Source organism: Dasypus novemcinctus, chromosome 26 (assembly GCF_030445035.2).
Source record: "Dasypus novemcinctus isolate mDasNov1 chromosome 26, mDasNov1.1.hap2, whole genome shotgun sequence".
Classification (NCBI taxonomy): domain Eukaryota; kingdom Metazoa; phylum Chordata; class Mammalia; order Cingulata; family Dasypodidae; genus Dasypus; species Dasypus novemcinctus.
In genome coordinates this window covers 38,741,206-38,766,325 of record NC_080698.1, presented here as the reverse complement: position 1 = coordinate 38,766,325, position 25,120 = coordinate 38,741,206, and the positions used below count along the sequence as shown (strand labels likewise).

At 36.2% G+C, this 25,120-nt stretch overlaps 1 protein-coding gene across 4 annotated transcripts in view; it reads right to left on the bottom strand.

Annotated features, from left to right (window-relative positions):
- The window catches only part of CNTN6 (contactin 6), a 365,092-nt gene that overhangs the window by 93,584 nt on the left and 246,388 nt on the right, over positions 1 to 25,120 (bottom strand). For all 4 annotated transcript variants that reach the window (XM_071211969.1, XM_071211970.1, XM_004449587.5 and 1 more), the window contains 2 exons: positions 19,496 to 19,699; positions 16,901 to 17,003 (listed from right to left, as the gene is read on the bottom strand). In XM_071211969.1, coding sequence (XP_071068070.1) covers positions 16,901 to 17,003; positions 19,496 to 19,699 — 307 coding nt within the window. The remainder of the gene's footprint in view (positions 1 to 16,900; positions 17,004 to 19,495; positions 19,700 to 25,120) is intronic.

The following is a 25,120-nucleotide window of genomic DNA, read 5'->3' as shown; positions in this document are numbered from 1 at the left end:
ATGCACAAATTGAAATAAATAATCTTAAAAAAAAGAAACATATATATATATGGAGTAAACTTAAATACATATTGCTGTGTGAAAGACCCAGTCTGTAAGGACACAAACATATTATTTAAATTATATGACATTCTGGATAAGACAAAACTAATAAAGGTTCTTGTCAAAGGTTTGGGGGGAAAAGGAGAGAAATAACTAGGTGAAGCATAGTATTTTAGAGCATTTAAACTATTATGTATGATACTGTAATGGTAGATGACATTTTGCTTTTGTAGAACCTAGAGAACTTTACAACACAAAAAGAGTGTTGAGCTTTTTAAAAAATATCATTAATGCAGTCAGGGATCCCAGAAAAGAGAGCAGACAATGACAAGAGAATCCAGCTCTATCACAAATACATAGAACAACCTCACTGAAACATTAGTTTGGCAAGGTGAAGATTTCCTTCACTTTGGAAATGAATGCATTCTGTACAAGGTAAAAAAAAAAAATGCACTTAAGTACACTGGATTGAACAATTATGTAGATGGATGGCAGTAGCCAGGCTCTTATGTTGGAGTAAAAATGTACTGATCAGCAGGAGGAGGAGGCTAGAATGACCCATTTAGTAATGGATTAGTATTGGAGACATCAAAAAGAAATCATGCATAATTTAACATAATATAGATAACATATAGAAATACAGATGATTTATACATAGACTAGTCTACATATATTTCTTTGCTCTGTCAACTGAGAGGTCTAAAATAAATGATACAACACTAGGAATGAGCTTACCTAGTGCCTAGGTACTGGTTTCTAATACCATTCTCAAAAAAAAAAAAGAAACAGCTGATTCTAATATTGGAACAGGATCTATACAGGAAGGTCCTGAAGCATCATGTAGTAAGGAAATATTAAATATACACATATGCACACACACAGTGATGGGGTATGTCAAAGGATACAAATTAACTGAAAGAGTTCCCAATAGCAAAATCTGGAGCCACTTGAGCAGCAAAATACATGAAATAATATTGACTTATAACCCAAAGCATAAAATAAATACCCATGAGTCCATATTGATATAAATAAATGATTGAATAAATTAATAATTTAGGGAAATAAACAAATTTCCTGTGCATAAGAATGCCAAATAATTTATGTAGATACTGTACCCTCAAGGTGGTGGAGCATAAATTCCCATACCATAAGTGTGGATGGGCTAAGGATAGTGACTTCCTTCCAAAGACTACAGTATGGAAAGGAGGTGAAAAAGAATAAATTTATAATGGAGAAACCTGACAGATACTCCTTCAGCCAGATTGTTCAAGGTCAACAACAACAGGCATAATTTTTTTGGTTTAACATAAACTCTTGGTATGCTGTAATAAAAATGACACTTTATCCCTGAGAAAAACATCATGCAATAAAGGAATATTCTACAATAAAACTAACCAGTACTCCTCAAAATTACCAAAGTCATCAAAACGAGAAAAGTCTAAGAAACCATTATAACCAAAAAAAGCAAGAGTACATGAAAACTAGGTGCAATGTGGTACCCTGAATGAGCTCCTGGAAGAGAAAAAGGACAAGAGGTAAACAGTAAGGAAATCTATGTATGGACTTTAGTTAATAATAATGGATCAATATTGGTTCATTAATTGCAAAAGAAAATGTATCATCCTATTGCGGGATGGTACTAATAGAGGAAACTGGGAGGAGTTGAGGGAGAGAGCTCATATGGGAACTCGCCAAACTATCTGTTCAATTTTTCTGTTTTAAAACTATTCTTAAAAATAAAGTCTATTAATTACAAACAAGTATTTGTGAAAGAAGAAAAAGGAAAAAAGAATCTCCCATATCTCAGAGATATAATAGGTTCCTTTAATAACAGCCTAAACTTAGGTATATCAAAGGAATTGAGAGTGACTCCCTCCCATCTCAACCTAACAAAGAGCAGTCTGGGAGAAAGATAATCAGTAAAGCTTCCAGAGTAAGGATCTGTGAAATCTCTCTTCATTGAAAGTCTTGGAGGAAAGTGCAGATATCCAGAGAAATGTGTGACCATGCTTTGTTACATCAATCCTATAATCACTGGTTTACAAGCTCCCCAGGCCCTTTATGTAATCTTTATTTTCCCAGGAACTAGCCTAACACCTGCCTTTTGGGGAATGGCTCCTGATTGACACATGAACTAAATTAAGGAATAAAAGAAGTAATGACTGAACAAGATTCAATACACATTTGTTGTGTTAATAAATAATTTAGCCTCAATTTGCCAAGTGAGTGAGTGAAGGAATGTCAATAATCCTTGGAAAGATTAAACTCAGAAAATCTGAAATGCTAAAGATATTATTATGGAAAAATCCCAGAAGATTATTTTAGCACATAAGTATAAGACAGATACCATTTCCCTCCCTTATGTGTATTCTTTTTTACTTCCTTGCCAAAAATGATTTAAATATAACTGTGATCAATAAAATAGTTATTCTTTATTGATTAACTATAATACGCCAGGAACTCTGATAGTTACATTTAACAGTACTTCCAATTCTTATAATAATTCTGATATTTATTTATTTGATTTTCTGTCTTCATTATACAGCTAAGAAAGCTAAAGGAGAATTAACTAGCTTTCCAAATTCACCCTGCTATTGAAGAGGAGGTTGGGATTTAAGCTTGGATCTCTTTGATTTCAAAGTCCATGCTCTTTCTAGAATACCATGTTGCCTTAAATGCTAGTGAATCCGCTAATAAATTATTCATTGCTATGGAGAATGTGTGTATGTGTGTTTGTGTGTGTGTTGATGATTGGTGTTTTCTTTCAACTCCTGAAAGACTGGCTTGGCAATTTGCCAGTATGCATAGCGGCAGAGAGGTATTCTACAGAATAAATCTCATTATTTTACGTTAAGCAATATAATGCTATGACAAAATGCAAAACAGTTAATAGGAACCAAAAGATTAGATCTGATTACACATTTGGGGGCAAACAGAGCAAACAGTGTATAGGAAGAGTTTCTGTTCCCTAGCCATTCAATCCAGTGAGGAGGAAAAAGCCAGACTACTTATCACACAAACAAATAAGAAATTAACATACTTGACTGATTAAAAAAATCGTTAAATGATTTTTTAAAAACCACTTGTTAACCAATTTTTATCTTATTTTAAAAATACTATTGTCATTCCCTGAGTTGCCTGAGAAAACCTTTCTGCAGCCTAATCTGTAAAGATGTCCACATGTGTAAAATGAAAAGCACCCATAAGATATAGCTTCTCTGTCATCTGAATGTTCTGGAACACCTAACAGCCTCACAGTGAGACTTCAAATTTATTGTTTGACATTAATAGCCAAGCTGGGTATCTTTTGCTTCATAAATTAGAAAGAATAAATAAGATATACATGTATACATAAATATAAGTCCTCTGTGTGAAGGCTCCAGAATACAAAGGAACATTCAGTGCTGCTACTGAACTTATTTACATTCCATAGCACTGACAGCAAAGTTACTAAATTAAGATTTTTTTTAAAAAAAGAAAATATGTTTAGTTGTTTACAAGAGCAGTAGAATAGAGTTATGGCAGTCATTAGTTTTATTTTTCACTAAGAGCAAAGGCCCATATCTTTTTAAAGGGAGGCATACAGAACTATTAGTCAATCATACTGCATTGGTATAGCAACTATATACCAAGCTTCTCAGGGTATTTCACAAAACAATTAATTTGCAGCTTAGATAATTAAGAGTCTGCCATGTTAAACAAATGAGACAAAGCTGAGATTTGAAAGCTGTGATCAAGTCAGTTCTAAACCCCACAACAGAAAGTGAGTTACATGTCCCAAAAGTCATAGCAATTAAGGTTCAAGCAGGTATCTGAAGCATTGTCTTAATTATTCTATACTCATATCAGCAGTGGTTTAAGATGATTAGATTCTACAAGTAAACACTTTCCTTGATGTTTGAAAAGATTTTTAAGCCAACCTTCCTGACACCAAATCTCCTATGCACCCTGTATATATAATTGTATTATCTCCTAGGTAAATTTTTGACAGTGACACTATATTTTATATACTTTCCCTAATCATCTCTCCAAGAATATTAGAAATGGTGGATGTGACCATTATCACATACATACTAGTGGGGTATTTGCTCCCCATAAAACCTGATTGATTTTGGAAGTCCTTATTTCTTCTCATTAACACAGAGGTTGAAATTTTTTAAAATTTATCTTTGGAAAGTTTATATTATTAATACATGAAATTAAAACTAACTTGTCTCTGAGATATTAGTTAATACAGAGAATCTAAACAGGAAGTATATCCATAATCCCATTGCCAAAATAGAATTTTTATTGACATTTTATTGAATTTTTTCAAGCTGTTCTCTAGGAATATATTTACAAAGCTGGGGGTCAAACTGAATTTACATATGGGAAATTATCATATATTAAAAAGTCAATTAAATGTAAATACTAATGGTCATAAGCATGAGTTTTAGATGTCAGAATCCATGAAATGTAGATTTCACAGATCTGCAACTTCTGATAGTCAAGTCACTTAATTACTCTAAACTTTATTGTACTTACTTCCAAAATGAGCATTAAAACAATACCTGGCTTCTGGCCAATTGGAGTAACTGAGACTGAACTTACCCACCTGCTGGAAACAATTTGAATACTGAAGAGTGGGGGGACTGTTCCCAGAAATTTAACAATGGGCAGAAAAACGTGATCCTTGAAAGAAAAAGCAATCCTTTAAAAGTGTCTGGTAGTCTTGATTTTCTATCAAGAGGCATGTTCTAGACAAAGGAAGAAGAAAAGCGGAAGACCAAACGACTGTTTCGCTGAGTTGAGAAGAGTAGATTTTTATGAGACTGAGGTTGAGGTAGCTGAAATTACAGAGCAGTGTATCATATAGGGCAGCACTACAAAAAGAAAGTGTTTCCAAGACCTGCATAGAGATGTCACATGAGACTTGGGAGTGAAAAATTTCCAGAACTCAAACAGATGTGGAAGACCTTCAAGTTCCAACAAGGCAGATAGGAGAGACTTGATGAATATTTGGAGAATTCACTAGGGAGGCACATCTTAGTAACAAACTAGTCTTAAATCAGACTCCATTCTATATTTACCCTAAGAAAGCGTAATAATAATAACCCACAGGAAAATCAAACTGATTCATGTTAAATTAACTGCCTATCTGAATAAATTTAAATATGCTTTAAATAAATGCAACAGTCAACAAATGAATGTTCATTATGCCTATATTCCAACCTAAAATTCCTATATATGCTAAAAGCAAAAGAGAAGAGAAAAGAGAGAGAAAGAGAGAGAGAGAGAAAAAGAGAGAGAGAGAGAGAAAGAGAGAGAGAGAAAGAGAGAGAGTCATGACTAGAAGAAAAAGCAGTCAAAAGAAAGAGACCCATAAATGACGGAGCTAATAGAATTAACAGACAAGAAGTTTAATACAGATAATAGATAGATAGATAGATAGATAGATAATAGATAGTCATGCAGAAGTAGATATAGATATATAAAAGAAAACATGAATATATGTAGAACATAAAAGGAAGACGCACAGATCCAAATGGGGACCTGAAAAACATGATATTTGAAAAAAATTCACTGGGTGTGAATAAGAGCAGGGTAAAAGATCAGTGACCTTAAACACAAAGCAAAAGAAATTATATGGACTGAAGCACAGAGAGAAAATAAAAGATTAAAAAAAGTAAAAAATTCAGTGTCCTGTGGGGCAAAATAAAATTGTCTAAAATACATATATATGGAATCCCAAAGAATAAGGGTACAAAAAATATTTAAAGCAATAATCACCTAGAGTTTTCCAAATTTGATAATATAAAAATTCAGATTCTAAAAGCTCAACAAACTCTAACTTGGAAAAACAGAAAAACAGAGCAAACCATAATAAAATCAAAACACTGATAATCAGTGAAAAATAGAGATGCTTAAAAGGAACCATATTAAAAAGAAACAAAGACTTCCATGGAAGGTGGTGGAGTAGCAAGATCCAGTATTCACTCCTTCCAATAAAACAACTATTAAACAGGCAAAAACTGTCTAAAACAACTATTATGAAACTTCAGAGGTCATAAGAGTACTGCAAAGCATTCAGGGAAGAACAGGGGGAAGAGACTGATAAATTACAGAAAAGGAACTTTAATTGCTCTCTCCACAATGCAGCTAACAGCACCCATTCTCCACTTTTGCACCAGGTTGCCATGGGGTCCAACTACTGGCTAGTGGCTAGTAACAGAAAGGAACATTAAAAATCTTCATCCCCAAGAACAGGGGTATACATGGCCAATCACTAAACACAGCTTTTGATTAGGGAATTTGTATCCTTGTATTCTGACTCTGAGGGCAAGCTATTATTTCAACCATACCTGGACAGGGACAGAAATGTGGAGATTTAAAGACTCAAGGCTTCCTTGGGGCTGTGGAAAATAAATTAGCTGAAGGGCTACAGTTGGTGGGATGACCAGGAAAGCTCAGTCTTTAGGAGCCATTGGAAGAGTTTAGGCACCCTGCCTGACTCCCTCTACAGGGCATTTTGCAGCCAATCTGCACCCTTCCTGGGTCCCTGGCTTGGGTTTGGCTGGAAAAGACTAAATTGGGAAAGTCCTCCCTGGGGTGACCCTCCTCTGGGAATTTGACCTCTAGGCAAAAGTAGCATGAGGCAATGAAAAAGGTATGAAAATCTATATAAGCAGACAGTCTGGGACAGAGGGCTGCTGGAAAGAGATATTCCATGCAACTAGCAACCAAAAGACATCTGGGATGGCTATATTAATATCAGATAAAATAGACTTTAATTCAAAAATGTCTATGAGGAACAAAGATGATTATTATATATATTGATATAGGGGACAATTCAAGGGAAAGATGGAACAATTATAAATATATATATGCACCTAACAGCAGAGTCCAAAATATCTGAAGCAAATACTTACATATTTGAAGATAGAAATTGATGGTTTTCTACATTAATAGTAGGAGACTTTAACATACCATTATCCATTATCAATAATGGACAGAACATCTAATGAAAAGATGAATAAGGAAGTGCAGGACTTAAATGATACACTAAATGAACCATACCTAAATATAAAGAACACTGCACCTGACAAAAACAGAATACACATTGTTCTCTGGTAAATATGAATCATTCTTCAGGATATATATCATATATTAGGTCACAAAATAAGTCTCAATAAATTAAAAAATATTGAAATTGTACAATGTATATTTTTCCACCACAACAGAATGAAGTTAGAAACCGATAACATCAATAACAGGAGAGAGAGGGAAAATTCACAAATATGTGGGAATTAAACAACCAGAGGGATAAAGAGGAAATCAGAAGCAAAATTAGGAAATACCTTGAGCTGAAAGAAAACGAACAGACAACATATTAAACTTAACGGGGCGGTGGACTTGATCCAGTGATTAGGGCGTCCGCCTACCACATGGAAGGTCCACGGTTCAAACCCCGAGCCTCCTTGACCCTTGTGGAGCTGGCCCACGTGCAGTGCTGATGCGTGCAAGGAGTGCCCTGCCACGCAGCAGTGTCCCCCATGTAGGGGAGCCCCGTGCAAGGAGTGCACCCCGTAAGGAGAGCCGCCCAATGCAAAAGAAAGTGCAGCCTGCCCAGGAAAGGTGCCTCACAGAGAGCTGATACAACAAGATGATGCAACAAAAAGAAACACAGATTCCCGTGCCGCTGACAACAACATAAGTGGACAAAGAAGACGCAGCAAATAGACATAGAGAACAGACAACTGGGGGGGGGGGGGAATGGGAGAGAAATAAATAAATAAATCTTTACAAAAATAAAATAAAATAAAAATTAAAAAAAAAACTTAATGGGATGCAATGAAGACATTGCTGAGAGGGAAATTTATATATCTAAATAATTACATTTAAGTGGAAAGGGAGACCTTGTCTGTCACACGGGGTAGTGGTGCAGGCACAGGAGAAGCAGTGCAGGTGGTTCATGAGGGAGGCCTCAACAGATGCAGAAGTGGCATGGGCAGCTCCTGAGGGAGGCTTCACCTCACACAGAGTAAGCAGCACAATGGGCTCATGAAGAGGTCTTGCTGGGCACAAGGGGATGTAGTGCTGGTGCTGTAAGCTTATTAGACAGGCCTTATCAGGTGCTTGTGGGTGCAGTTGGGGGGTGGGGAAGTGAGATGATGGTCCTCAGACTCTGTAGGCCAGAGGACCATGGTACAACATCCAGAAAGGAGAAAAATGGGTAGCAAGAGAGAGGTCCCTGCACAGGAACTGTGAGTCAACTGCTGTGTGGCAGTTCCTTGCATCCAACAGAGACAAGCAGCTATGACAGACTGGGCCTGACTGGCAGCCCTGGACAGAGAGGGTTGGAGAAGCCTTCCTCCACAGGCAGGTTGAAGATCAAGGGCCAAGACACCTGATCAGGAATTTTGGGCTGCTGGGTCCTGGCAGACTCATGGTTCAGGTCAGCCAGGTCAGGGTTTCTCCCAGCAATTGTTTTCACCACTGCCTCTAATAGGGGAAGAGCCTGTTCAGGGAGAAATAACAAAATCTGCTCCCCTCCCTAAAGATGTGGTGAATAGCTAGCAAAAAAGAACAACTGCCCATGCAGGAAAGCATGGGAGCCAACAAGACAAAAAAAAAAAAAAAAAAAAAAACACACACACACAAACTTTACAGAGACTTTCATTACCTCCTCACCAGGTTCTTTGAAACTGGTCTGTGCCCCCTTAGGTCCCTGACAGAGTTTTGATCAGTTAAACATAGGCAATCCTAAAAATTTAGAATAAATTAAACCAAGGGTCTAAGAAGAGCCTTAACCCAAAGCTAATCAACAATAAAACCCCAAGCAAGACAGAGAAACTAACCATAAGAATAAACTCATCAAGATAACCACATGTCTAGACATCAGCAATAATTACATGCCATACTGGGGAAGTGGATGTGGCTCAAGCAATTGGACTCCTGTCTACCATATGGGAGGTCCAGTGTTTGATTCCCAGGGCCTCTGAAGGCAAGCTTGCCCTCGCAACAAGCTGGCCTTTGTGGAGAGCTGGCCTGCACACGAGTTCTGGCCCGAGCAGAGAGCAGGTGAGCAATACGATGTAACAAAAAAACACAGAGGAAAGACAATGGGGGACATAGCAGACAGGGAACTGAGGCAGCACAAGAGATTGGGCACCTCTCTCCCTCTCCAGAAGGTCCCAGGATCTGTTCACAGTGCTGCCTGATGAGAAAACAAGCAGACACAGAAAGAGCACACAGTTAATGAACACAGAGAGCAGACAATAAGGGGTTGTGGGAGAAATGGATAAATAAATCTTAAAAAAATATATATATATATATGCCATACTAAGAAACAGGAAGATAAGACTCAGTCACAGGAACAAATTAAAAAGTTGGAGGAGACACAGAATTTGGAACAACTAATCAATGATGTCCAAACAAATCTCCTAAAATAATTCAAGGAGAGTAGGAAGAGATAACATGGAGGTGAAGAAGGTCAACCACCACACCAGGGAGCCAAGAGTGCCTACAACTGAAAGCAGGAAAATTGCATCCAGCATCCATGTGGAATCTAATCCCCCTCTTGATATAGATGTGGAGTGGACACAACTATTCTAAGGTCCACAGGATGGAGGAATAGAGTATGGATTAGAGTGGACTTACTGATATTCTATTCATGAACCACTGTGATTAGTAATTGAAGAAAATGTGGCATTGGTGTGGAGAAAGTGGCCATGGTGGCTGCTGGGGGTAGGGAGTGGGAGGAAGAGATGTGATGTGGGGGCGTTTTTGGGACTTGGAGTTGTTCTGGGTGGTACTGCAGGGACAGTTACCAGACATTGTATGTCCTCCCATGGCCCATGGGGACTGTGGGAGAGTGTGGGCTATGCTGTGGACCATTGACCATGAGGTACAGTGGTGCTCAAAGATGTATTCACCAAATGCAATGAATCTCTCATGATGATTGAGGGGGTTGTTGTCATGGGGGGAGGAGTCGGGTGAGGGGGGTGGAGGATATATGGGGGACCTCATATTTTTTTAATGTAACATTAAGAAAATAAAGACAAAAATAAATTTAAAAAAATAAAAGATATTAAGAGAACACTGGGTGAGCATAAAAAAGAAATTGAAAACATACAGAGGAAAATAACAGAACTTATGGTAATTAAAGAAGAGATTAAAAATACACCAGAATCTACAACAGTAGATTTGAAAAGACAGGCAGAAGAAAGGATTGGTGAATTAGGAGATAGGACATCTGAAATCAAACGGATAGAGAAAATATGGGAAACAATGAGTAGGGTTTCAGGGAGTTGAGTAACAGCATTATGAGCGCAAACATAGGGAAGCAGATGTGGCTCAACAGATACAGCATCTGCCTCCCATAGAGGAGGTCCAAGGGTTTGATACCCAGGGCCTCCTGGTTCATGTGGAAAGCTGGCCCATGGGCAGTGCTGCTGTGCACAAGGAGTGCTGGCCCATGCAGGGATGCCCCTGTGTAAGGGTACTCCCTGCACATGGAGTGGCCCCTGAGCAAGGAGAGTCACCCTGTGTGAAACCGCAGACTGCCCAGGAGTGATGCCACACACACGGAGAACTGATGCAGCAGAATGACACAACAAAAAGAGGCACAGATCTCCAGTGCCGCCTGATTAGAATACAAGCAGACACAGAAGAACACACAACGAATGGACACTGAGAACAGACAACTGTGGGGGGTGGGGGAGGGAGAAATAAAAATAAATAATGCTAATTCTGTTTTGTTTTTTTTTCAAAGAGCACAAACACATATGTCATGGGTATCTCAGATGGAGAAGAAAGGAGAAGGAATGGAAGAGTGTTTGAGGACATAATGACCAAAAATTTCTTAGCTTTTATGAGGGACATGGATATACAAATCAGTAGTGTTGCTATATATACCAGTCATGAGCAATCTGTGGAGGAAATCAACAAAAATTTCCATTTACAAAAGCAACTAGAAGAATCAAATATCTAGGAATAGATTTAACTAAAGATGTAAAGGACTCGAACAGGGAAAACTATAAAACATTGCTAAAAAATAAAAGATGACTTAAATAAATGGAAGGTCATTCCATGTTCATGGACCGGAAGATTAAATATTGTTAAGAAGTCAATTCTACCTAAATTGATCTACAGATTCAATTCAATTCCAGTCAAATTTCCAAAAGATTTTTGTTGTAGAAAAGGAAAAAACAATTATCAAATTTATTTGGAAGTGTAAGGGAGCCCAACTGAGACAGAATAGTCTTTTCAACAAATGATGCTGGGAGAATTGGATATTCATATGTGAAAGAAAGAGGACCCCAATCTCATACCCTACACAAAAATTAAGTCAAGATGGATCAAAGACATAAAAATAAAAACCAGGACTGTAAAACTTCAGGAGGAAAATATAGTGAAGCATCTTCAATTTCTTTTGGTAGATATCAGTTACATAAACTTTATACCCAAAGCAAGGGCAACAAAATAAAAATGGGATAAATGGGACCTCCTAAAAATTAAAAAACATTTGGGCTTCAAAGGAGTTTGTCAAGAAAGGCAGCCTACTCAATTAGAGAAAATATTGGAAAACCACATATCTGAAAAGGGTGTAATATCCAGCTATATAAAAAAATATTCTACAACTCAAAAGTAAAAAGACAAGCAATCCAATTAAAAAATGGTCAAAAGAATTGAACAGACATTTTTCCAAAAAGGAAATACAAATGGCTAAAAAAGCACATGAAAAGATGTTTAATATCAATAGCTGTAAGGGAAATACTAATCAAAACCACAATGAGATATACTTTTATACCTACTCATGAGAAAACAGAAACTCCAAGTGCTGGAGAAGATATAGAGAAATAGGAAAACTTCTTCATTGTTGCTGGGAATGTAAAATAGTGCAGCCACTGTGGAAGACAGTTTGCCAGTTTCTCAGCAAGCTAAATATAGAATTGCCATATGATCATGCAATCTTGCTTCTAGGTATATACTCAGAAGAAATGAAAGCAGGGACACGAACAGATACATGCACATTGATATTCATAGTGGCATTGTTCACAATTTCCAAAAGATGGAAGCAACCCAAATGCCCATCAACAGATAAATGGACAAACAAAATGTTTTATATATATGTACTGGAATATTTGCAAGAAGGAATAAAGTACTGATATATGTGACAACATGGATGAAACTCAAGGACTTTACGTTAAATGGAATAAGCCAGACACAAATGGACAAATGGTGTATGATCTCACTAATATGAACTAACTATAAAAAGCAAACTCAGAGAGTTAGAATCTAGAGATAGTTTAATAGTAGTTAGAATGGGGGAAGAAAATAGGGAGTTGGTGCTTAATTTTTGCAGTGTATAGTTAGTTTGATTGCTAATTGTTTGGAAATGGACAGAGGTTATGGTAGTACATTATTGTGGGTATAATTAACAGTGCTGAAGTATGTGTGTGAAGTTGGTTGAAAGGGAAATTTCAGGTCATATATATTATTAGAAGGAAAGCTAGAGGATAAAATATGGGATTGTGACCCCCATGGCTGGCAAGGATTGTGGTTCATAATACAACTAAAATGTTCTTTCAGGATCTTTAACAAAAGTACATCATTAATAAAAAGTATTAATAATAGGTGGTTTTAGGGGGGAAAACACACCTAAAGCGTAGTATGGGCTATAGTTAACAGTAATATTTTAACATTATTGCATCAACTGTAACAAATTTACCACACCAATTCAGTGTCAACAATGGGGGTAGGGATATATAGGAATGTTGAATTTTTTTTTTCTTAGAAAAATGTCATATGTCACAGAAACAATAAATTTCCTTGTCAGTTATACTGTTTCACACTGAGATTTCTCTGAAAGTATATGCAACCAGCTGCAGGACAAAACTTCATCTTCAAAGACAACAACAGCAACAAGAACTTTACAAGAGAAACAAGGCAAATGTATAAATTATGTTCTACCTGTCAATTAACATAACCCTGGTAAGAAAGTAAAGGTGGGACATGGGCATGTGTCTAGATGGAGAGGGCCTTTGAACATCTTGAATGCTATATAGCTCCTTCTGTCCACCAATATTTTTTGAAGAGATGTCAGAAAATATGATTTATATTTATTATTCAATAGTATATAAACAACATGACAATGAGCCTACAAATATAGATTTACAATTTTAAAAGCAAGAAATTTCATTTTGCTATATTCTGTTATCTATGTCTATAATAAAATTAATTTTAGGAGTGAGTTTTTTACGTTTATTAATTTTATAACTTTAGAAAAGATCGTATCGTATCTGGTAAATATCAAAATGGTATAATCTGGGAAGTGGACATGGCTCAACTGTTAGTGCGTCCATCTACCACATGGAGGGTCCAGGGTTCCATCCCAGGGCTTCCTGACCCGTGTGATGAGCTGGCCCACGTGCAGTACTGATGCGCACAAGGAGTGCTGTGCCATGCAGGAGTGTCCCCGCGTCGAGGTGCCCCATGCGGAAGGAGTGCGCCTGCAAGGAGAGCTGCCCCGCATGAAAAAAGTGCAGCCTGCCCAGGAGTGGCACTGCACACACAGAGAGCTGACGCAGCAAGATGATGCAACAAAATGAGACACAGATTCTCAGTGCCACCAGATAATGCAAGCGGAAGGAGAAGAACACACAGCAAATGAACACAGAGAGCAGACAACGGGGTGGGGGGGTGGGGGCAAGAAATAAATAAAATAAATGTCTAAAAAATTTAAAAAGAAATGTATAATCTACATAAGCATTTTTAGAATGTTTACAATGTTTGAAATACAATGTAATTTGTTTTCTGAAAACTCTTTGACAAGCATATGTGAAAAGCTTTTAGTCCGTAGCTCACATTTGTTTAATGCTTTCCAAAGTATACAAAGAATTTTCAAAAAGATTTTGACTATTTGAAGAAATGAGGAATTTCTCTCCTTGAGAAATGGTTAACATGTGGAGATCAAAAACCAGCAGCGTCATTTTTTATGTGACGAGGTTGACGCTCAGAAGAATTCATGACTCCCTCTTGGTGAAATGGCAGGCAAGCAGTAAAACCAGGACTTACATGCAATTAATTTTCAGTGATTTAAACTGCACACATTCTGTGTCAGTGGTTCTCAAATGTGGTCCCTAGACCACAATGTCGATGGGAAACTTGTTGATTATATAAATGTTCATGTCCCACCAAATCAGAAACTCTAGGTAGTAGGACTAGCAACCTGTGTTTTAAAGAGCACCCCAGGTCGTTCTGTTGTACTCTAAATCTTGAGAACCACTGTCCATCTCTTCAATCACTATTTCTTACCTAAATATGTATTAATATCTCCATTCCAATTACACAGAATTGCATGCCTCTTGAAAGTACATTTTACTACTACTTCTTTGACCCAGTGACTTTCCATTTTGATCTCAACATATTTTAATTCCACATAAATGCTCAATTTCATAGCAAGGTGGGCTGAAATGTGGGTGTGGCTCTCTAGCAATATTTTGAGTGAAATAGGTATGCCCCTCCAAAAAGTTAATACTTACCACCCACTTACTATTTTGATCGTTTTCTGTGTTTATGTGGGGGGAGGTAAAAGTTTACAGTTGGTGAATCTAAGTGAAGAGCATATGACTGTCCTTGTATTACTCTTTGAACTTTTCCATAAGTTTAAAGTTTTAAAAAATAAGTGTTTCTACAACTAAAATGAAGAAAGCTGATATGTGAGCAATTCACAGATTTACACTGGCCAGCAAATCCTCTCCCCATTTGCTTCTGTCTTCTATTCCAGACTGACCTTGATAATTGCTTTCTTCTTCTGTCTCCAGTACTTTGGCATAGAGAAGAGGAATTTGCCAGGGAAAAGGAGAATTTATAAACTCTCTGAGGTACTTCTTTCTAGTTCAACCACCCCCAATAATTCAACTACTGGTAATACAAAAAGAGAATGGAATATGTATTTTGGGTTCAGATTCAACTGAATGAGCATTTACTGCATAAATGCCAAGTCCTGTACTGGATGGTTTTACATGCATTATCCATTTTAATCTTCACAACAAATGAGGTAGGTATAATTTTAACTCCCTTTGGGTAAGAATATGGAAATTTATAGAGGTTAAGTAGCTTTTGCTAAAGGTCAACCAGCTCTTGAGGACATTGGGAAATCAACCTATATCCACTGACTTCAAGAGGAGTTTTCTTACTATTTAGTCAAAAATCTCTAGGCTCAGGATATGGATTCAGGTGGACGTAGGTTTGAATTGGACTTTACTTCTTAACAGAAGCATGAATCTGAACAGTTTACTTATCCAGCCTGAGACTCAATTTTCTCATTTATAATAAAAACATGGTATACTCTGAAAGATTATGAAAATTATATATACATCATATAATAAATATTTATTCATACTTAATAAATGAAAGCTATTCACTTTAGATTCTTGAGAACTTTCCTCAAAAATGTTCAGTTATTTTATTATCTAAGTGTATTTTTTATTCCAAAACATATTTTCTGATGCTAAATATGCCAGAACAGGCTAACATTCTTTTCGGATATAATATTTCATTGTTTATTTTATTAAATCAATCATCTAATTCTCAAAGTGTTCTGCTGACAAACATTTGATATATTTTAGTAAGCTTTAATTTCTGAGAAAGCTTAAAATGATGACAAGTTCATATCTAAAATAAAACAGCAAACAAAAACTGATTTAAGCTCTGTCAGTTTCTTAAGAATCATTCATTCAATCGATAATTATTTATTGGTCAAATACTATAGGATAAGTACTATATAAAAATAAAATATAGTCTTTTACATCCATAAGAAATGAATAACCTTAGAAATTTAATTAAAGATCCACAAAACTTTAGATACAGAAATAAATCTAAAAGGTTTAGTATTTAGCATTGTTAGGATTGCTTAGTATATTTAGCATAGCAAGACTGGGTTTTTAATATTGTTTTTCAAAGTTTGGCCTGTAAATCACTAATTATAAATTTAATTCCCACATTAAGTATAGACCCTTTGGGTATAAAGTAAGTCCTCATAGTTTGTAGTGAGAGTCAATGTGCTAAATAGACCAGAAGAATCAGTATTAGGGATTATGGCAGATGTGGGAAAATCATATCTCACTCCAAACATAATGAAACAGGATCTGAATTCAACCTGTATATCCAGGTAATTCATATGTACATTAATACTTAAGAAGTGTAGATCTAGTCTACCTATCCATCTTAGTTCTTGGGTACTGGTGTTTATAGGCGTTGAAATGAAATTTAAATGTTACCAAAAGGTACAGATATTCTCGAGATTCTATGCAAAAAAAAAAATGCAGGTATTTGATTGGCTTAAAAGCTATGGAAACCTGTTTCTGGAGAACACTCATCTGCATAAAACCAAATATCTCCACTGTCCAGAGTTGGTTTGGCACAATTCTAATTACCTGCTATGAACAATGGCCTTTAGTTGGTCTTAATTTGGAACTGTACAATGCAAGTTTTTCATTTATAAGAATTGCTGAATAATTAAGCAAGGAGACACTCTAGGAAATGTATTTCTGGATGTAGTACTAGATGGAGTGAAAGATGTATCGAAAGTTCAGTAACTTGCCCACCATTTTAGACAAATACAACTATTCCCTTGCAATGTACTGCCTAAATGCATCTCATTATGCTCAAACCAGAGGAAACATTGGCACATTTAGGGGAGAATACCAGCCCCAATCATTTTCAGAGTATTAGACATGTGTGTTTAAATTCCAATCAGAAAGTTCCACTTTTGCCCAGCATTTGAAGTATATTTTGTATTTTATCTTAAACAATGTTTGAATAACAAAAAGGTTAAAAAAATGGTAAAGCAACCAGGAAAAAAACACCTTACTTTCCAAGGGCAAAGCATTCCAGTTTTACAGATGAATCCTTTGCAGCTTGTATTGTTTCAGGAAAACGCACTTCAATCTTTGGTTCATATTCCCCCATCACACCTGTTAAATATCAAAAGAGCTAGCAGCATATCTGAGAATAGAAGTTTTCTATGAAGCAAATTGTTCATTAACCAAAACCTGATTATTTGGTCCTTCAGTTAACAAATATTTTTCTACACATTAATGAGAAACTGAGGGCAAGGAAACTTCAAGATTCTAGTTAAGAAACTAGTTTACTCTGCCCACCCTATCCCCAATCCCCCCCAAAAGAAAGAAATCTCTAAAAAGTATCATAGGATCAGATAAGAGTCATCCCAAATTTCCCTAATTTCTACTCCAATAACTTACTAAGTAGTAGTGTTTTCCTAACTGAGTCTAAAGTGCATCTGAGTTAAAAAAAAAAAAAGTTCATTCTCTAGTATATCCAGATCTATCACCCTTTCAGGAAATTTTGGAGCTAGATTTCCTTAAGCATAAGGAGGTTTTCAGATAATACCCTATGAGGTCTGATGCAACCACTTCTTAATCTAAAATATCAGTATTTCTGCAGCAAAATGAAATAATCACATTAATTAGGATAAAGACAAACATTCTGCTGAGAGTTCACGAAGATTTTGCTGCTAAATTAATTTGCAGTACACATATGAAAAATAGTTCAACTTTCAGAATTTTTAATCTTTCTAATAAGGAATTGTGTATATAGACTAAGGTAAGATAAGACAACTATCTAATGTTTTGTAAACGAATTATTTACCAAGGAGTTATAACAAACAGAAATATATCTCTTAGATTATCCTCATTGCAATGCACTCCTAAAATAAATGGTTTGTTTGTGGCCAGTACAATTTCATAAAATGTGAAAATTTTAAAATCTACATAGAATAAACACACCCCATTTTTATGACAGTGATCATTGCAAAACATTCAAAGATAGTATAGTTGAGAAGGTAGAGAATACTACTTCATTCAATTGAATTGGTAGGTTTCCATTTTTCCCACTTACTTGACACCTTATAATTCTTGGGTGCTCTCAGACTTTCAAAAGAGTTTTGATTTTTTTATATTATCTACAATGCTATTTTTACCATAAATGTATGGGAGGTAATAGATGAAATGGAAGAACTAAGGAATTAAATGGTAAGCAGAAACTAAAAAGAGACTGAAAAATTTTGAGAAAATATGGTTGAATCTCCATGCATATGATTAGCATATGAGATTTTCTAGTTATCAACACAGTATTCAGTCAAGAGGAGAAACTGAACTTACGAATAACTCCAGTGGTTCCTGAATTCTGAATTAAGGCCATGCAAAAATATCTGAGTGGTGAGTGATTATAAAAGTTCTGTCATCAGAATTCCTGTATGGAGCTAATTCTATAATTCTGTTAGCCATTTTTAGCATTATATTCTTGGTTTTCTTAAACTCTTCAGGGGGGAGAAAAACTCTCTGAGGTATTTCATTTCAAGTCCAGAGTCTGACCATAAAATGCACCAACAGATTTTCTATCTTAAGAGATGTGATGTGGGGTCATTTTTGGGAGTTGGAGCTGTCCTAAATGATATTGCAGGGACAGATGCCGAATATTATATATCCTGCCATGATCCACTGAATGTACTGGGGGAGAGTAAACTACAATGTAAACTATTATCCATGTGATGTCGCAGTGCTCCAAAATGTATTCACCAAATGCAATAAATGTGTCACAATGATGAAAGAGGTTGCTGATGTGGGAGGAGAGGAATGGGGTGGGGTGTGGAGTATATGGGAACTTCTTATACTTTTTAACGTAACTTTTTTTTGTGATTTATGTATTGTTAAAAAAACACAATTAAAAAAGTTATCTCATCAAAGGCAAAAAAAAAAAAAATCAACTAGAGGGCTGCCACTTCAATGACGAGCTTATGTTTTCTAATGCTCTAAATCTTGCACCAGCTATGATTCGACGAAGCTATGAAACTTGTCAAACACAGATCTGAATTATGTTCCTTGTAGGAATATAATTAACATGAAAATCATGTGATTCATTCTTCTTTGGAAGCTCATAATTAATTTTAGCTTGTTTTGCTTTCCATGGAAGTGAACCTTTTTCCTCCATTTTCCCAACCAAGTAAATGAAGGGTGATCAAAAGGGAAGTATGGAAAAGAAAGGGCATTAAAGGGAAGTTGAATCATAGGTTCAGTAAAAATATACTAATTCAATTACATAAACTTGGCAGCACACACATGTACAAACACACATACATATCAATTCCCCCAAACAATGTTGTTTTTAAAAAAATAGTCCTTAAGCAAAGAAAAGATAATTTGTTCCAAGGACAAGGGAGATGGCACAGTGTACACAGGACAATGTACACTGTACCATGTGGGTGAGGTCATAGAATTTTCAATTGTTTTTTTTTTTACAATACCTGATTTTCATCATAAATTGATGAAATACATTCATAGATGATGTAGCACCAACTAATCAAGAGGGAAGCAAAAAGCTCTGCAGCTCTTACCAGGCATCATAAGGCATAGACAAAATATATTTCCAAGATAAGTCATCATCTTACCATCAGTACGCTGCACTAATGGAGTGGGTGGTCCTTGAACACTTCTCTGGGCTTCCTGGTTTGTTACAAAGCATGTATAGTTGCCCACATCTGATGGTTCTACTTTGGCAATGTACAAGTTTCCTGTCTCTTGAGATACAAACCGCCTGTTATCCTCTTGGACATATAAGGGATTGTCATTGAAGGTCCATGCATATGATAAATCTGGAAAACAGAAAAATGTTATTGTCCATTCTTTCTTGTCTTAAACTTCTGCACCCTACTCTCCATCATTAGAATAAAAGTATGCCCCTCTTTGCTCAGTTTATGCCTGTTGTTCTGGTATAATTATTAATACACACTTATACTCAAATATATCCCAGTTGGGATAATAAATTATATGGTCACCCTACCCATCATTAGTGATTGAGATTAAGGGTGAGACTGGAAGTGATGAAAGGATGCCAAGGGAATAATGGTTGAACTTATTAAGAACAATTTGCAAGATATGTAAAGTAGTACAAGCTCAAAATGCACACCGAACTTCTCTGGGAATACTCATTTTGGAGCAGTGTTTCTCAATGTGTAGTCAGAAGGACAGATGTGTAAAACATATATAAGGATACTTTTTAAAAATTTAACTTACAAATTTAAGTTCAAGGGCTCTACCACAGATCTTGGGATTCATTCATTCAGTCATTACATCATTTCTGAGTGTCTAATCTGTGACAGTTTTAGAATTTAGAGTACAACAAAGGAAAAATCACACCCTACAAAACTTGCACAAGTTGCTACTAGTATAGGTAATCTCAATGTGGGATGAGAGGTGCTTAGACAGAGGTATCAGAGGGAGCCCAGTGAAGGGGCCTAGCACCATCGGTGGTCAGAAAAAAGTTCTCAGAAGAAACAATGGTTATCATTTGGACAGAATGAATGGGAGCTATGTGAGCTACAGATCTGTAGACAAACATTCCCCAGAGAGAAAATACCATGGGCAAAAGCTTGAAGATGAAACGGAACCAGTTTTGTTAACCCTTAGGCAATCCATCCCTAGTAATATTATAAATGTGAATATGAATATAAATGACTATATGTAAATATATAATTGAGATCTAGTTAATACAAAATGCACAGATACGTGTTCACTTCAAGTCGGTATAATTATATACTCTACATAACTAGTTCTCCGCCAAATTAAATATGGAACATTTCCTTACCCTCAAAAATTCTTGGGGAAATGGAGTGTAGGAATATTATGTATGTGTATATATATATATATATATATATATACACACACACACACAATATTCCCACACTCCATTTATATATATATATATATAAATATATATACACACACACGTAAACGCATACCTACATATATACACACATATAAGGCAATTATAATACATACACTAAGGGAACCAAATTTTGAAGTGAATGAGTGAAGGGAGGCAGGGAGGGAGGGAAGGAAGGAAGGAAGGGAGGGAGGGAGGGAGGGAGGGAGGGAGGGAGGGAGGGAGGGAGGGAAGGACTGAATTTATTAAAAAAGATTATAGATATGGTGAAGGAGCTAACTTAAATTCTGACAACCAACTCATAAACAATGTGTATAAGGAAACAACGGAAATAGCACCTTAAAGAGAAATTCATCTTTACAGATAGGACTTTTATATTGATTTTATGAATGAAGAAGATATGAGAGAAAGAACAAGAACAAAAATGCCACTTATTATTGAAATGTGAAAACACAAAACGTGCATTAATCTATGAGTAGAACTGATAGAAATAAGTCCACAATATACTATTACATGCCAATACATGTTATAAATCAGTATGTTTAATAATATCCCACTAAAATTCTGTATTTGTGTGTGTGTATTCGTTTGCATGTATATTCATACAAACTGGTATATTTAAAATCCTGAGGGAGTATACAGTGTCTATCTCAGGGTGAGGGGAGGGAAAACAAGACTCTTACCTTCTATGTAATTTGCTTCTGTTATATTATAATTTCAAATTACTACTTACTACTCATGTAAATAAAAATACAATAGATAGAAAATATTGTCAAAAAGGCTACACTCTAGAATGAGTGAAAATTTTTAAGATATAAGGGACATTTTTTTCATTCTTACTCTGAACTGTTCAGGCAGGAGTATTAGGTTTTATTCAAAGTATTCATTCCCAAATCAGGATGCACATTAAAATCACTAAGGAAACTTGTTTAAATACAGCAACTTGGTTTCATTATATCAGCGTGAGGTACTTTGGAATCTGTATTTTCAACACTCTCCAAATGACTCCTGCAGTAGATCCACAACTAGAATAGTAAGTTCAGATAAATAATGAAATGTAATAAATGCCAGTAGCTATGGCACAAAGAAAAATAATTAAAAGTTTAGATTTTGACACTGGGAAAAAGATTTTGGAAGATTAATAGGGTTGTCACCATATATCAAAGGGCTGCCATGTATGTAAAGGGTTAAAAAAAAAAAACACTCTATCTATATCCAGAAGGCAAAAATAAGTAAGACTTGTGCCTCTTAGACATTAAGAAATGCTGCTTGGTTCCTAATTTAATGACCAGTAGTCTAAACTTCAGAGCTATAGCAGGGAATAACTTATGAAGTAGTGAGTTCTCTATCATTAGAAATGCTCAAGCAGAGGATGGATGACCATCTCTTGGGATGTTGTAAAAAAAGATTTATTTTTTGCAGTGGATGGGATGTTAAACCTATGTTTCTATGAAAAGACCACTATACCATCAAAATTCCTTTGAGCTGCCTAAGAATCTAAGTTTTTAGATCAAGTAGCATAGATGCAATTTGCTCTTTATTTTTGCAAGTATGCTTTGACATTCTTGCCCTGTTTTCAGGCATTGTCTTCATTTTCTTCTGCATGTTCCGACTGGAGTCTTTCATCGTTTCATGTGGTCTCCTGCTTCTAAGCTTCTTCAGTGATGTCCTTTGCTGCCTTACTTCTAAGCCTGTTGATCTGTCTCCACCAAAGGGATTTTGTATGAAACCAAAGAGCTGTCTAGATAGTAAATTCTTCTTCATTATAAAGAAGAGAAAATGTAGTTCAGATTCTCCTGTTGTCTTTGACACCTCATCTTTTGAAACTTTGGTGAAAAAAGACAATCTTGAGCAAATTCCCCGGGCTACATCTCAGCTTCAGGATCCTTATTCGATGCCTTTTGGGGAAGGGAGAAAGCTCTAGTTTTCTGAAATCCATTGTAATCCTTTCCATTTAGCAGAAATTACAGGTTGTCACTAATGCCCAAGAAATCTTTGAATTCTTCACTCTATAATCTTGGGACCTGAGACTATAATTTCCATCTCTCTTGGTGGATTCATTTTTACCTTAGCTGCCAAAACTTTCAGTTCTGCCATTGTATGTAGTGTATCCTTCTTCAATAGTGGAACTTTAGGAAGTTGCTGGAAGAATTTGCCCCAGAAATAGGGAAGATAATATAAAGAATAATAATTAACTTAAAAAGCATTTTTATTTCACACTCTTTTCATCATACCAACTATTGTTTGGTAAGGCTAATGGTATATTATTAATACACCCATTTACAGAAGAAGGTATTAGAGCTGGGAGTACAAAGACAAATTCCCAAAACCATGTTGCTAATATATGGAAGGGGTAGTACTTAAACCAAGAGCCTTCAAAGGCCAAATCCTTTACTCCTTCCCTGATAGAACATCTTATTCATCTAAACCAGTTGATCTTTTTCTTTGTCACCCTCCTCTCCTTGGCTTGCCCTTTTCCTCAGAGTTCCATCCTAACTACTAAACTTTTCAAACCCACCTACATTCTAGGACAATCATTCCTCACCATCCATTCCCTTCCTCATCAACATTGCCTGTTCCATGTCTAATTCCTCAGAATCTTGTAAATTACTATGAAGTGTTTATAGCTAATATTAGTTGGGAAGAGGACACACAGGCAATGTCTCGAAGTAATTTTTTCCCTCTGTAAAGCAGAAGTTCTCAAATTTCAATGCTCATCAGAATCATCTGGAAAACACAAATTTGTGAAAACACAAATTGATGACCTCACACTCAGAGTTTCTGATTCTGTAGGTCTGGAGAGGAAATTGAGAATTTGCATTACTAACAGGTTCCCAGGTAATTCTGATACTGTGAGGGGAGGGAGAAGAACCCCCAGGTTTTGAATGAATGGCAACTGCCTGGTATACTGCCTTTGAGTGGTTTTGTCAGAACCTGGAAAAGAGGATGTTTCTTAGTTCATGAATTCATAGACTGTCAGGGATGGGAGAGACATGAGAGATCGTTCCGTCCAACCTCCTCATTTTACGGGTGAAGCAAAGGGGAAGATAGTTAACAGCAGATTTCTGACTCCAATCCAGGTGCCCTTTTGTGTTCCTCTGTGAATTGGTGAGGATGTTAAACCAGAGCCTTTCCTGCCGTGCCTCTGTTAGTGGCACTGTATTTCTCATCCTTCCAGTTTCCTTCTCCCCAAGGGCTGACTCTTTCCAACCAGCCAAACAGCTCTCCAAGCAATGGGGCTTTTTTTCTATTTTGTTTCATCATCAGTCACTGCAGTGCTTAATTTTTATATTTCTTAATGGGGAAAGGGAAAAATACCTTGCAAATTGGAGGTTTAAAAATCCTCGCATTTGGCTTTTCTTAATTAAATGTATAATTCATGAACCACTTATGTTGAAACCATTGAATTTTTAAATATTTTCCTCACCATCTATGACATTTATCTGTTATTAATGGCTGTGATGCATTTTCCCTATGATGATTCAGCAGTAATATTAGAACTGAATGATAATTGGTCCTTCCTGAAGCATTTGCTGTGGTTTCACATTGACACCATCTTCGACAATCTTATTATTATTAGAAATGGCAGGTCTGCAGTAAGAGTTGAAGACTCTGTCTGCTGCTCTCTCAAGCATATAAAAAAATCCTATTTCCCCCAGAGCATGATTATGTTTTGACATCTTTTACAGCCCTATATCTTATACTGTGATATTTAAACAAAAGATATATGCAATTATACCCATTATATGTGATGTAATTTTTATGAGAGAGGAGGTAAAAGAGACTGATAATGATAAACACTGAACAGCACTGCTACTGACTCTGTAGCATGGATTTCAAATTTGTCGCTTGTTTCTTGAGGTGGAAAATTAATGGGTAGAATGAAGAATTTGAAGTACTCCAACCCAAGCACTCAGATTTAAAGGAAAAATTCCCTTTTTGGAATATTTCAGGACAAATGTACTTTACTGAAATCCTTATTAAGTGCTCCGGGGTTAAATGGGACTGGCTTTTGGATGGTAAATTATGGTTAGACTAGCTCAGTGGCAAAGATCTAATCAAGTACCATAATTCCTTTACTGGGTTGAAGTCTTTGATATTGGTGCCAAGCAAGTTTATGATGCAACTCAGAAAATCACTGCAACACCTTTATACTTTTCTCCTATTTGAGTTTCCATTTATTCCAGAAGTACTGCTTGGCTACCTAGATTTTATTAGATCCCTTTTAATTTACATACCTTTTGTTTGGAATCATGGAGATGACTGTCTTTGTGACCTAAAAACTACCACCATGAAAAGGTCCCTGAGTCCTTATTATTGTTCAATTCCAAAGAACTCTAGGACTGACTGC